Source organism: Nicotiana sylvestris, chromosome 5 (assembly GCF_000393655.2).
Source record: "Nicotiana sylvestris chromosome 5, ASM39365v2, whole genome shotgun sequence".
Classification (NCBI taxonomy): domain Eukaryota; kingdom Viridiplantae; phylum Streptophyta; class Magnoliopsida; order Solanales; family Solanaceae; genus Nicotiana; species Nicotiana sylvestris.
Window position 1 is genome coordinate 116,150,250 of NC_091061.1, and position 15,919 is coordinate 116,166,168.

At 36.3% G+C, this 15,919-nt stretch overlaps 1 protein-coding gene across 1 annotated transcript; it reads right to left on the reverse strand.

Moving 5' to 3' along the window:
* Window positions 1-1,253: 1,253 nt before the first annotated feature.
* Window positions 1,254-10,532, reverse strand: LOC104234232 (vacuolar protein sorting-associated protein 26A). The gene is made up of 12 exons (XM_009787771.2): window positions 10,341-10,532; window positions 9,643-9,690; window positions 9,261-9,335; window positions 8,099-8,173; window positions 7,917-7,989; window positions 6,814-6,858; window positions 5,767-5,878; window positions 3,342-3,408; window positions 2,766-2,810; window positions 2,398-2,453; window positions 1,941-2,116; window positions 1,254-1,850 (listed from the first exon to the last, which is right to left on the reverse strand). Exons 2-12 carry the CDS (start codon window positions 9,643-9,645, stop codon window positions 1,648-1,650), a joined length of 930 nt encoding a protein of 309 aa, XP_009786073.1. The 5' UTR covers window positions 9,646-9,690; window positions 10,341-10,532; the 3' UTR covers window positions 1,254-1,647.
* Window positions 10,533-15,919: the final 5,387 nt, after the last annotated feature.

Below are 15,919 nucleotides of genomic sequence, written 5' to 3' on the forward strand. Positions count from 1 at the left end.
TAAACAAAAACAGAAAAGAATCTTTAGGGCACTCAATTTAAAATTTTCTATTGGTTAATGACTCATCAACAAGTTAATTAGATCAATCATCAAAGTGGTGAATTAGTTCAGATGGCAGTTCACGACCTCGATTATGAAAGATCTCATAACATTTATCTCAACCAACACATATATTTACATTTTATGATTGTTTCATTCTGTATATTATTGAATTATAATCTAGTATAAAACCCTAAAATCTATTAGTTTGAATATTCTTTTGCTATCGCTAACTCTATCATTTTCTCTTGACGCTCCAAGTTCTTTTTCCAAGTCCTCTCGAAACATCCCGACAAAAACCTAAAAGTCATTTAGGATGCACAAAAACACTACTCCGTAATAAAGTAGATTCAGTAGTGGGGGCGTTGTTCAACTTCAACAATATACAAATACAGTGACTTCATTGAGAGCTCAACTTATTTACCTCTAGCAATTATTATATAGTTTTTCTTTCAACAACTATACTATTGACGTGTACAAAGGTGAGAATGTAAAACCTCAAGGAAATAGGACTTATGAAAGTTATACTCCTTTTTTTTTCCTTCTTTTTTCTGCTTTGATATATCGTAACTCATCCACTTTAATATAAGCTGTGGATCAATACACGTAAGTTGCTTCGACTGACGTGATCGTTTCCATGTCAAGATGCTTAGATGTCAAACGGAGAACAAGACAATTTCTTGTAACGCAATTCCAATTTTATAATCAAATTCTATCTACAGTAAGAAAAGTATTTGGATAAACCGTTTACTTGTCCTTATCCTTGTCTACCATGTTGGGAAGTAGTTGATATGATTTGTGTCAAATGAAATTAGGTCCTCTACATATCTCCAAAATGACAGCCAAGTGACTAAGGAATCACAAATTCACTGTCTAATTGCATTGTTAAGAGTTCAAACCTCAAATTACCTGTCAATCTCTCGTCCAATTGAGTCTTTCCCATTCCGATGTTAATGGGCGAAAAAATATAGAGAAAACAGGTCTTTAGAGACAGAATATTCCTTGTAAATTTTAACAAGGAGCACAGAGATTCGAAATTACTAACAGAATTCATAGATGGCTTAGGGCAGTTGAAGAAGAAACACTATAATTCACATGTTGACACCACAAATTACAAAATCAATCGGGATGCACAAGGTTCCTAACAAAACAAATGTTCATATAAAGGCCAGAAAAGGACTTTAAAAAGAAAAAAGGAGAAAAGAAATTAGAAGTAGAGGAATCAATGATAAGTCACTCATGTCATTATCGGAGAAAAGCAGCAAAAATACAATAAAACCCTTAGAGCAACAAAAGAAGAAGCAATCAAGATAAACATCCAATGCAATACAAAGTACAACGAGCTAAATTAGGTTTCCTTATTGCGGTTTAACTTAATCCCTTGTCCCTTTGACCCAGTGTTCCTCAAAAACATCAACTAGAGATTCCAACTTCAATATTCATGTACACAACTGCCTACTCTATACAAATTGCAAGTATGTTCTCCCAGATACCGCAATCTACCAATAAAAAGTCATTTCAGCACCTTTGTAGAATGGCCATCTCAAGCGCATAAAGATATCTCAGAATACAAAGATCGAGGCAGAATAGCAAGGCAATAAGCCATTCTCAAGCGCCAACAGCTTGATTTATTACGGAAGTTTCTGCTAGGCGGAACATAGTGATCTCTTGCTGCTTGAAGTACCGACGGTCCTCTTCATCAACAAGAACAAGATTCAGATAGTATTTCACACTAAATTTGTTGTTGATATTACGATATGTTGGAGTCAGTTCATATGGACTAAGGAAGAGTCTAATGGGTATTGATTCGCCTGTCAATCGAGCACAAACATCAACAATATATTAACCAAAAGTCAATGAAGAAGATAACTGCTCGACTATTAAAGTGTGACTGAATATACCTCTGACGGGAGCACCATCCATCAACTCAAACTTGGCCAGCGTTTCCGTTTCAACATGGGTATTTGCCCCAGAACCTGTTGATTCTCGGCGTCTGATCTCAAGATCCATGTTCTTAATCTTAATTCTTACAAGAAGAAAATATATTTTTCCTATGATAACATCTTTCAGATGATACCTGGAATATTATATTGCACGTCAGAAGAGGCACTTCTAATCAGTAGATGCTTCCATGCGAAAAAACATTAACAAATACACAGAACATGAGCATGAGTTGTTTTTCAGGATTAGAGTGAACAAACAGACACTAATGCAAATCAAAGCTGTTCCCCTCATGCTAAAGCAACACATCTAAACTAGGAGTAAGTGATCTTCATAGTTATGATTGAACATTGTAATAGTTGAAAAGGTGGGGCATGAAAATCCAAAGACACAAACTACTATTAACGTTTTACTCACTTGCTTTTATTGTACTCGAACTCAATATGAAGGCAATCTTCAATTCCGACTTCCATCTGCAAATTTAAACAATAGAAACAGATAAGCACTCCTAGCAGTGCAATTCTCCTCTCCGATACCTATTGTGATCCTCAGATGTGAGTGTCTTGATATCATCACCATGTCAGCCACTTTGTTATAAGTACCATGTCCACTAGTCAGACTTTTGAGCCATTTCACTCCCAACCCAGCAAGCTGTCTAATATTGTTTTCCTTTTCATGTTTCCGTGTACAAGTTTAATGAAAATGTGGGTATTACCTTAATACCCACATTTAGAAAGGAATATTACCTTAATGTGAATGCAGAAAAATCTAGAAAGGAATATTACCTTAATACTATTGTTGATTGAAGGAGGTGGGCTGTAGTTGCGCACCTGATTCAAAGCCAGACGTAAACTCAGCAAGTACTCTTTCTTTAGAAGAATAAACTCAGCAAGTACTCAATATAGTAACACTCAAGATCTCCATGAAACAGGTTCAAAATTAACCAACTAGAAACGAATCTGAGATGCAGAAAGTATTATATAAATTCCATGCCGGCCCCTTCTCCGAACTTATTCTTTCTTTTGGTGGTTCCATCAAAATGCCCTATAGAACCTTTTTTTCTTTTCCTTTTGTTTGGGTGAAATGCAAATTCAGAATGCCCTAGACTCTTTTATTCAAAGTAAAGAGGCAAAGGCTGCTAACTAGATAAATCTAATTTTGAGCAACCCTAAATGAGCAGTGAGGGTAGGCCATAAGATAATGTGAATTTTTGACAGGATACGTCAAGAACACAAGATTAATGAACTTTAACAATCCAACAAATCGAACGAAGGAAAATGTATGTCATAACTCATTAGGACTTCATAAGGTACGCCGACTATTTAAAATTGGCAAAATAAGAATGAGAGAGAGAATTTTACCACAAAGTCTTGACATTCAACTATGCTACCAGCATAACCACGGGTGATGGTAACTTTAAGGATATACCTAAAGCCAACACAAAATTCCAGAGATAATTGTCGTTAGTCCGGCATAAGATCTATCAAACTGCTGACATTTTAGCCAGAACACATGTAACATGGACGAACAGGAACAGTAAATTAGGAAAATTAATGGACATACGTACATGGACGACCAGGAACAGTAAATTAGGAAAATTAATGGACACACATACACTACACTACACCACAGTAGAATGCGCATTCTTTGATTCAAATCTCCATGACTAATTTCTGAAATCCTCATATGTTAGTCTTATTTCCCATTCAGCTCTTCAAAACTTATGCAAACCACTTTCAAAACCTCAATTAAATTGATACAGAATGAAAGCCCATTTTTATCTTTCTGGTTCAGTAATTGGTACTTCATACTTCATGTTCTTCTGGCTAGTTCGAGTATTTTCAGTAAACTGCCTCACTTTCACACATTTCAGATGCTAATATGCTCATCTTTAAAATGGCCAGCCACACTTCCTTTTTTTGGATAACTGGAAAATTCTCTAGGACCAGTGGCACACGGTTCAAAGCTTGTTAAATTAGTGGACCTACCCTTTAAATACCAAACTTTTGACTGCCGCAGGATTCAAACATATGAATTGCGTCTAAGCAACACACCACATGCTGCAATCTTACCACTAGACCTTGATTTCCATGAAAGAAAAGGGTCGGGCTGAGGGAGTATGTACATCACGATCAATACTTAGGAATACTTATAAGCTGTGGGGAGAATTTCAGCAGAATATTGAACCAAAAGTGGGGGATGGAAAGAGTATAAAGTTTTGGGAAGATACCTGGTTGGCAGTTGGGAAGTTTAAAGACAAGTTCCTATTTTGTATAGCCCAACTGTTAACAGTCTGCTTTATTGATTTGCAGGAAATGGTCGGTAGCTATCATTCAGGAGAAATTTCAATGACTAGGATGTTTCTGAAATCAGTCAATTTCTATTTTATTGGAGCATATTACTCTAGATGTTAGTAAGATGGATACTCGGATCTGCAACTTTAGCAGGACCGGAATACTTTCCTGTCAAGAGCTGCTACAGCATGCTGCAAGGAAACTGTAGCAATTGGGAGGTGGACTGTCCATGAAAAATGCTATGGAAGACTAAGGCACCTTCAAAGGTTGCGAGCTTTGACTGGGTGACTGCAGAAAATGCTTGTTTGACTCAAGAGCTGCTACAAAGGAGGGGCTTTCAACTGCACAGCAGATGCTTTTTTTGTGAGAAAGAACTAGTCTTCTAGTCATCTGTTTGCTTCACTGTGAAAGTACTTGGCGGATTTGGGCAATGTTCCTGAATATATTATGGTTGTCGCAAGATGTGAAGAGTCTTCTCCTTAGTTGGCAAGGACAGAAAGTTGGCAGCAGATCTAAGCTGATATGGAAGACTATCCCTTTATATGTCATGTGGAATATTTGGCTTGAAAGGAATAAAAGATGTTTTCAAGGAGAGAAACATGTATCTTTTGTAAAATATAGTGTTTACAGGGGGGGTATTAGAACAAGATTTTCTATGCATCCTGTCAAACATAAATAGAACAAGATTTTGTTTTTTGTTTTTTTGAATGAAAGAATATAACAAGCTTTTCTTCAGAAAATAACTTCATGCTTTGACATCTTATCACCTCTCAGCATTCTATGGTGAGTTCCATAATTTGATAAACAAAGCCCTCCATGATCCATAAGTACCAAAACTTCTCTTGGAAATTGTAGGCAATCAGCTAGCCACCAAGGCACCAACTTTCTTTTTTTTTTTCTTTTTTGATAACTGAAAAATCCCTGAAGCCCAATGATACACGGTTCGAAACTTGGTGAAAAATGCCCCCCCCCCCCTACTACCAATTTGCCTTTTGTGCACGTTATGAATTATGATTAATATACAACTAACTGATTAATTTGTTTGATCATGTCACAGAAATCATCCAACAAGCCAGAACTCTTCTTATATAATAATATCAAGATAGATTAATGCAACTTCACATATCAGAAAAACTATGCGACCTGTTCTGACTACCAATAAGTGTAGCTACAACTAATTAATAAGTTTCCATAAAATTTAATCCGAAATAGAACTGAGGAAAATAACCAGGATGCTATGATGTGCCCAACCTTGTTGGAATCATCACTAGTCTAGAATCAATCATATCGAACCGTGCGCTACTTGAGCTTAGGAATTTCCCATTTATCAGGAAAAAAAAATCTAGATTCAATCATATACAGTACCAAATAAACCTCTATGGCAGAAACAAACAATTAAAAATCCTTTCCACCAAAAAAAAAAAAAACAAGGGAGAAACTGAATAAAAGTATCATATATATGCTGCAAGGTTCCAAAACAAAAGAAACTTACCTAAGTCGGACATTAACACCATTATACGTTTCATAGGGCATTTCAACAGTTGAAAACTCAAAAGGATATGTTTTCCTTTCATAAATTTCACCAGGAACATCCAATTCTCGAACTACAAAAGAGAGAAATATTAAATGCAGAAAATGAAGCAATATATAAGGAAAAACCAGCAGGAAAAAGTACAAGGAAAGTTTGAGACCATAATTCTAAGTGGATGTCAGAGTATTTTATGTCAAATAACTTACAACACCTAAATAGCATACCCACTAAACAACAGCTCAAATGGAAATGCTTTAGCTCATTGAAGTCCAGCAAAGATAAGTAGAAATAACCTAACTTATAGGTTACCATGCCACAATTGGCAATTGAAGAACACCGAATATTGCGCTCTCTGACAAAAATCTGCAGCTAGATTGACAGGAAACTTGTCTCTCTGGACCATGGATAAATAAAGCAAAGCCGACGGTTCAAGCAAAAGAATGAATAGGCAGCCAGGCAGAACTATAATGCCATGACGGGACAACAACAGTAGTAGAAGAGAAAGGGAAAGGAGAGTCTAGCAACCTCAATTAATTTCCTAGGAAAAACCATTAAACAAAGTCTGCATAATGCACCTAAGAACAACAAAGGCTGTATAAAAAAACAGAAATCAATCATGATTCTCTATTCTTGACTATGAAGAATGTAAAATATTGAGAAGCTGCAAAATGTAGCATTCCGGCTAAAATTATAGTTAAATATGATAGGTTCTACAGATTATGACTCAACTTCTAAGACAAGTAAAGATCATAACAAAATAGAAACATTAGACTGCTCACCGAGGTCCCATGAACAGGAAGTATGAGAAACTCACAGCAAAATCAATGTACTAGAATACCCATAGACTCTAAAAGAATTAACACAATCTAACCTGATAGTAGCTCACAAGTCAGAAGCAACAGTCAAATTTAAACAAGACAACCAAGAAAACATGTGTCATCAGTTCACTCAGCTAAGCAATAAATTTTCCTGTTCTGCTTCCACTTGCATCATATATGATATACTTACCAAGGGATGTGAAGTCGTAAAAGTTTCCCCTGTCAAAGTACATTTCTGGACAAGAGAAAAAAGACAATAGCAACATGAATTAATTATCCACAGCAGGTATATCAGCCAAAAAAAAAGTCACAGATGTGATGTGCAATATCTAGAATGCTGCATAGCCAAATAAAGACTACAAATAAAACAATTATACCAGCAAGAGACCATACATTTACTGAACTAAAATTTTATAGCAAAGCAAACATGAACGTACAAAAGAGAAGCTGCGAGGAGGAAAGCTTGTTTTTCGTTTTGGATAAGTCAAGTAGATGTTCTAATTGTTATGCAGTTTAGCCGATAAAGACTATACACAGAAAAATTATACCAGCAATTTAACTGAACTATATAGTTTTTTTATCAATATCAGACCTGGAATGCTAGTTCTTCCTTTTTTGAATGTCACGCAGCAGGTTCCACACACACAATGAAACATCATAACCATGAATAGTGGTGATAAGGATAAAACAAGGAAAAAGGCAGGCTTATTCATTGAAGTATAGGATAATTAGTATGAAGATATAAGCATACTAACTGAAAACAAAGCTTTTTTTATAACCGAGAAATCCTCGAGGCCAATGGCACACAGTTCGAAACTCGGTGGATAATGGGTCCGCCCCTCTACCCTTCTCCACTTAAATGCCAGGCTTTGTTTGTGGCAGGGTTCGAACCAGTGACATGCGCTGGGAGTTGGAGGGGGGGGGGGGAGGGGGTAAAAAAGCAGTTATTTCTGAAAGTCAATAGCAAGCAGCATGCAGTCTGCGCAACTGATAAGCAGAGTTTTTTTCTCCTTTGAGAAAGAAACAGGTAAGCAGAGCTTCACCGCAACCTTAGCTGAATTATCAGTTAGGAAAAGAGGTTACTTTAGTCCAACCCACTTCCCACACCTCAACGAAAGAAAAAAAAATAGAAAGCAGATCATAGAAATCAATGGGTATATTGATATGTGGGGAGAGAGTTCAAACTGGAAAAGATCAATGTAATTTTAATCTCAACATTTGCCGTCAATGCACTTGATTGAGAAGGACACGAAACTGCAAATTGTTAAAAATTGTGACCAGTTGACAGCTCACCTATCTGGCCAAGAAGCTCAACTTTGATTCCATTATGTTCAACCTTCTTTCCTGATACTGGCTCTACAGAAATCTGAAGTCACAAGAAACTACATTCTCAAGAAAAGGTAAAGGATACCTTTCGACAATTAACAAAATAAAAGAGAATTATAAGAATCAAAAGTATGACACATGAAAAGTACCTTGCCAACAATGTTTTCTTGACTATGGAAAAGTGGGACCATAACAGTTTGACCATTTTCCTTCTTCAACGGAACCTAACAGAAAATAGATAATCAAGAATAGAACACAACAAGCAAACAGTAAAACAGAAAATAGATAATCAAGAATAGAACACAACAAGCCAACAGTAAACTTGTAAAGTGAAAACATCTCCAGTTTTGTTCTGACCGTTCAAATCAAAAAGATTGCACCTATTCTTTTTCTTTTCAATTTTTTTCAAGTCATATAGGTTGCATCTATTTACATGCACATTCAAGTGCATTGCATCTTGTTTCACACTACATCTGATTTATGCTAATTAGACATATAACTGCCGCACACATCTGATCTGGAATTCAATATTCAACTTCTCCTTTTTAAAGTCTTTTTGTTGAGGCGTCCCAATAATGTAAAAGTAACATGCTTATTGTTATTACTTCCTCTATCGACCATTCTATTCTATTCCTTAACTCTAGGTTGCTAGATAACTTATATTGTTCACCACATAAACATGATATTATAGTTCTAATGCCACGAAGATAGAACTGCGCTTAAGGTTTGATGGTTTTTCTATATATTTAAAGAAGACATGTCATGTCCTTATTTTCTGATAACTACATTATCTGTCATGCAGAAATAGTTCTTTTTTGGGATAGGTGAGTCATGTAGAAATACTGTAACAAAGTCGATTAAAATAAGTTTTCATAGACATCTAGCAACAAGGTTGAACTTCGATCCACAATTGATGAATTTAATATCAAATAAAGAGACCAACTAGCAGCGTTTAGGTCATCAAAGGGGGGTTATTATCCCATGGAACAACAAACTGTTAGCCGAAACAAAGAAGAAACAATATATCAACTATGTTTCCCATCCAGTTTGTGAAACATATATTGAGCATTTTTTTACCTACTGGCTATCTTACACCACTGAAGACAAAATGTTTCCATCAACATGACTAAAGCTCCTGGTCAGCTAATAAAATGAAAATGACAAACAATAAGCACATCCATGAGCAGAAGTTTCTACACGCAACTGCAGATTATGGCATCAATCTCCGCCGACGGCTTCATCTTCATTGATAAGTGTTATAAACATGATAAGAGCTATAACCAAGAAACAAGACTAACACTGGTAACCTACCGGTTTCCGGGATTTCCCATCAGAAAATGTGATTGAGATGTTGCATGCTGGCTTGAACGCTCCAATGATATAATTCTGCAAGAAGGATGCCCGGTCATTTCAAAGACCAGTAATCATGGGCATATGGTTTAAAAGTTGGTATTTTAAGCATTAGTTTTGCATTAAGCATGCAGGAATATCAACACGCATCTATATACACGAGGTAGCCAGTAGCTGATGTTAAAATTGAAAGGCCAATTACACACTCGCACAGATAGGTAATTAGACATACATGTATATGTGTGTGTGTGTGCGCGCGCGTGCGCAATCACACACACAGAGAGCTATGTGGTAGCATAAGAAGCATATGTCCAACAACAATAAGCAATTGGTGAAACTTTACCATGTTATAAGAACTGCGAACTGGACCAACACTCTATCTTAGAAGAACCTGCATATGACACATACTTCAAGATTAGAGCTTGCAACATAGGAATAGCTACATACAGTTCATTCTAAAAAGTTACTTACAGATGTTAACTATCATGTTCTTTAAACACACCAGCATTAACAAGGGATCCAAATGGATAGACGTATTTGCAGTTGAAGGGGCATTTTTAAATCAGATTAAAAGGTACGATATTGAAATCATTATTCAGTAATCTAAATGTATTTGTAAGACTTGAATTTACGGCTTTCTTACTGAAAACTCACAATGTAACAATTAAAGATCTCGACTTTAGGCCTTCTTTTCTCTTCTTCTTTTTTTCTAATCTTCCAGGAATTAGTCAATAAGAAATAAAATAAGATTAATACTTCATAAGAAATTTGAAGTCAACATCAAATGTGAAGAAAATAAGAACGCAAATAAAGTTGTGAGATCACAAACAACAGTGAGAAATCGGGATGTAGCCACTCGTTCATGCATTGGGAGCAAACGCATAGAATTAATACCAGTTCATCAAAAGAATTGAAATACAATTCAGAAATTCGCATTCTAAACTAAATTTCGTAGGAAGAAAGGAATTAGGGTTTTACTGATTAGATGAGGAATTAGGAAATTTGAAGAGGAAGAGAAAACGGAGGAGCTTGTTAGCTTACAGCTGGATTTCGCCGAACAAAGAGATCGTGAAAGAGCTCGCCGGGAGAGGAGCAAGTGTGCAGAGGAGGTAGAGTGGTCGATCAAGCCGAGATGGCAGATGTGTTACAAGTACCCTCAACAATGGTTTTGTTTGACTGTTGCATACGAGCAGGGTTCCTACAAAAATACAAAAGTGGAACCAAACCGAAGAAGGTGAAAAATAAAATTAAAAAAACATACCAACATAAAAGGAAAAAAAGAAATATTGTCATTAATATATTATATTATGGATGTTCATTTAGTACTTCGTTGTAAATAAGCTTTCTGAAAAAGCTTATCCATATGGGACTCCGCCGTAAATATGTTTATCTATTTAGTACTCTATTGGAAATAAGTCTCATGAAAAAGCTTATCACTTCACTACCCGATTATGGATAAAGATTACCTCCGGTAAAAGATTATCCATATCGGATATAATAATCTTATCTTTTTGATACTCGATTATGGATAAACATTACCCTAGGTAGAAGATTATCCATATCGGGTATAATAAGTTTATCCTTTCGATACTCGGTATGGGTAAATATTACCCCCAGTAGAAATTTATCCATACCGGGTATAATAAGCTTATCCTTTCGATACTCGGTTATAGATAAACATTACCCCTGATAGAAGATTATCCATACCGGTTATAATGAGCTTATCCTTTCAGTATTCCGTTATAGACAAACATTACCCCCGAGTAGAAGATTATCTATACCTGGTACGATGAGTTTATCCTTTCACTACTCCATTATGGATAAACATTATTCTCAGTAGAAGATTATCCATATCTGGTATAGTAGCAGCTTACACAGCAGCTTGCAATAGCAGCTTCCTTTGTTCTATAAATAGAGGAGATTTCAGTTCATTATGTACCCGAGTTTAAATTCGAATAATATATCAGTTTCTCTCTATATGTGTCTTTACTTGACAGTCTTTATTTTATAACACGTTATCAGTATGAGACTCTGTCATCTCGAGCAAATACTTTGAAAGTATCTAAGGTACAAACTTTCTTTTTCTATATAATGTCAAATCTTTCTAAACTTGAATTTGTAGCCCTGGATATATCGGGCAAAAGCTACATGTCTTGGGTGCTTGATGCTGAAATTCATCTTGATGCGATGGGTCTGGCAGACACCATCAAGGATAAAAATCAGGCATCAAACCAAGACCGTGCCAAAGCAATGATATTCCTACGCCATCACCTTGATGAGGGCCTGAAAATGGAATATCTCACTATTAAAGATCCAGTCATACTGTGGAATAATTTGAAAGATAGATATGACCACCTGAAGATGGTCGTTCTTCCACAGGCACGTTATGATTGGACTCATCTAAGGCTACAAGATTTTAAATCTATCAGTGAGTATAATTCTGCTATGTTCAGAATTATTTCCCAATTGAAATTATGTGGTGATAATATTACTGATCATGATATGTTGGAGAAAACTTTCACCACTTTTCATGCCTCGAATATGCTCCTGCAGCAGCAATATCGAGAGATGGGATTTAAAAAGTATTCTGAACTTATCTCACATCTTCTTATAGCAGAGCAACATAATGGGCTATTAATGAAAAATCATGAAAGCCGACCTATTGGTTCTTGTCCATTCCCTGAAGTGAATGAGACGAACTTCCACCAAGCTAAACGTGGAAGAGGTCGTGGCCCCAGTCGTGGTCATGGCCGTGGTCGGGGAAGAAACCCCAATCATGGTAATAATAATGCACCAAAGAAGCCTCCTCACCACCAGCAGTGGAAAAGGAAGGAACAAAAGCATGAAGCGGTGCAAGCGCCAAATGCAGAAAATGCATGCTATAGATGTGGAGGAAAAGGGCACTGGTCACGTACTTGTCGTACGCCAAAGCACCTGGTTGAGCTTTATCAAGCCTCCCTGAAGAAGACAGAGAAAAATGCTGAAGCAAATTTTATTTCTGAAGATAATTTAGACTTCATGCATTTGGATGTAGCTGATTACTTTGCACTCCCAGAAGGAGAAACAAGTCATGTAATCGGTGGTGAATCTGTAGAAATGTAAATATTTTAATTTTTGTTATTTGTAATAGATAGTATGGTTATGTAATTGTTGTACATAAAGAAAAATTATGATTTGATAATGATGTTTACTATAATATATCTTGTTTATGTCATTTTGAAGAATATGGATAACATTATTAGATCAACTTAAACTCTAGCAGAGTTTGCAAGAAATATACAACCACAAGAAGTGGTTATATTTCGTATATCTCATTGTAATTATATTTTGTTAACTACCAGAAGTGGTATATGCCTATGATCACCAGAAGTGATAATTTAGGCTTTCTATGGTTACAATTGAAGATAAGCTACATAAATATTCTCTATATTAAATGCACGCCTCGATTTGCTCCTGAAGTAGTAAATATTTTAAAAGAGGTTGAGGCATCACAATTTGATGTGATTAATGCGCATTCAGATAATTATGTTCGATTTCCTGAAGGATGAGAACTTTTGATAATATTAATCCATTCCCTGAAGTGAATGTGACAATACTAATAAGTCGGGTAAATATGAACGCGCTCTTGATGTGAATACATTACAATTCACCTCCAGAAGAGTTAATATAATTGAGAGAATATATACTCAATATTTCGTATTTTAAATTTGCTCCTGAAGAAGTAACACAATTGAAATTGCCTCCTGAAGTGGAAAAATATTATGAAGAGGAGTTTTCGTGTGCTTAAACAATTGTTTTACATTGTTTATTTGATTGTGATTTTCTCTCATGACACCAGCAGTGTCTGAGCAATATTTGATAGTACAAAATGTATCAACAACTCCTGAAGAGCTAAATGTTTGCCTAAAGAATACATGACACCAGTAGTGCCAGATAAATATTAGATTGTGGATAATAAATGAAGGCTCTCGAAGAGCTTATATACAAATATGTCATTCATATTATATGATTATGGTCAAAACATATGTTGTAGTAAACCTGAAGTTTACTAATACAACAGGAGCCGATATATTAGTACCATAAAAATGCATAATAAAATAACAGTAATATAAGAGATATGAAATACAGAATACGAAATACGAAATACGAAATAGATGGCTAGTATAGTAAAAACTAGCAGGTAAAGCCCTGCATCAATAGACGACCAATGACATTCTTAGTCTAACTCCTAACTGGCTAGTCTCACCCTATTGTGCTGTTTAAATATTCACAACTTTCCCCTAACCTACAACCTTAATGTTCGACCTCCATAATTCTCTGTCAAGGACCATGTCCTCAGTAATCCTAAGTCGCGCCATGTCCTGTCTGATCACCTCTCCCCGTCTGATCCTAAGTCGCCCTCTACCTCTCCGCCTACCCACTACAGCCAGTCGCTCACATCTCCTCACCGGTGCATCAGTGCTCCTCCTCTGAATGTGCCCGAACCATCTGAGTCTTACTTCCCGCATCTTGTCCTCCATGGGGGCCATACCCACCTTCTCTCGAATATCTTCATTCCTAATTTTATCCATCCTTATATGCCCGCACATCCACCTCAACATCCTCATCTCTGCTACTTTCATCTTCTGGATGTGTGAGTTCTTTACCGGCCAACATTCAGTTCCATATAACATTGCAGGCCTAACCACTGCTCTATAAAACTTACCTTTTAGTAACGGTGGCACTTTCTTGTCACACAAGACTCCCGACGCTAACCTCCACTTCATCCACCCCACCCCTATACGGTGTGTGACATCCTCGTCAATCTCCCCGATCCCCTGAATAACCGATCCAAGGTACTTGAAACTACCCCTCTTGGGAATGACTTGAGAGTCAAGCCTCACTTCAACTCCCGCTTCCGTCGGCTCAACTCCAAATTTGCACTCGAGGTATTCCGTCTTCGTCCTGCTCAACTTGAAACCTTTAGACTCAAGAGCATGTCTCCAAATCTCTAGCCTCTCGTTGACGCCGCCTCGTGTCTCGTCAATTAGAATAATGTCATCAGCAAATAGCATGCACCATGGCACCTCCCCTTGAATATGATGAGTCAGTGCATCCATCACCAGGGCAAATAGGAATGGGCTGAGCGCAGACCCTTGGTGCAACCCCGTAATAACTGGAAAGTGTTAAGAGTCGCCTCCTACTGTCCTAACCCGAGTCTTAGCTCTATCATACATGTCTTTAATCACCCTAATATAGTCAACCGGGACCCCTTTATCCTTTAAGCAGCGTGAAGGCGCTTGAAGAGCTTATATACAAATATGTCATTCATATTATATGATTGTGGTCAAAACATATGTTGTATTAAACCTAAAGTTTACTAATACAAATGACTATCATATTGAGACTACAAATGACTAGAAGATTGAAAATCCTCATGTTTCCACAATCATAGGGGGGTAAAAAAATATGTATGTGAGAAGTTACCCGCCTTATTCTTCAATTTATACTACATCATGTATCATAGTAAACCAGAAGTTTACTAATGCAAAAATTTATGCCAAGAGATAGCACATGCCATGGTAAATTTGAAGTTTTCATTTGCCATTTTTAAATGAGCTATTTGACAATTCTGATAAGCATATACTGAAGAACCAGAAGATTCTTCAAGAATTCTCTTGTATTGTTTGTTCTCATAATAAATTGGTTATACCGGCTAAAGTTAAGACTAAGACCCCTGGATTCTGGAATATATAAAAGGTGAATATGGGCCCGTTCACCTATCATGTGAACCACTTATAGATACATATATATGAGATAGTTACATGTGTAATTATTGTCAACCTGCAGTTTGACATTTGGAATTGCTTTTCTCGATTAAGAGCATAATTTTTAGATTATAAAATCAAGACAGTTCATCTTGATAATGCTGGTTTATATCCAAGCTGATTTAGCATTGAATACATCCTATTAATGGCTAAACAATTGCTTATGAGAACAAAACTTCATGTTTTGGTCTAAGATTTTCTAAATTGCATATAACAACACATGTATGCATCAGACCAACAATATATGATAAATCCTCCCTTCACAATTGGTTTAGGATCAGAAACCAAATATTTTTACTATCTTTTGCTGCGTGGTATATGATTAATTTCTCTACCATAATGCACAAAGATATATTTCCCAAAGATGATTGGGTATATATGTTATTTTTTCTAACATTTGGGGGATGGAGTAAACAGCTGAAAAATATGCTATATGAATTGAATTATCATTGTTATGATCCTCACTTAAAAGATAATTCAAGTTGAATGCCAGAAGCATTTGCTGATCCAAAATTAAATATCATATTTCAGCTGCAAATGCTCCTATTAAAATTAAAGTCCCTGAAGGATAACGTTTACTACATGCATGAAGCGTAGTAAATCGATCGGTTCCAAAGGTAACAATCATTGAAAAATGATAGGAGCAACTGATCAAAATGATCATAATGAGGAGGAAATGAGAGAGCCCACGACATAACATTTCATGAAACTCCAAAAGATGTGCAGGTACCTAAAAATAAAGAAAGTTATGAGATCTCAACAGGTTATGCTGCTTAGGAACCGATACAAAATGATTGTCGACGATATATTTGA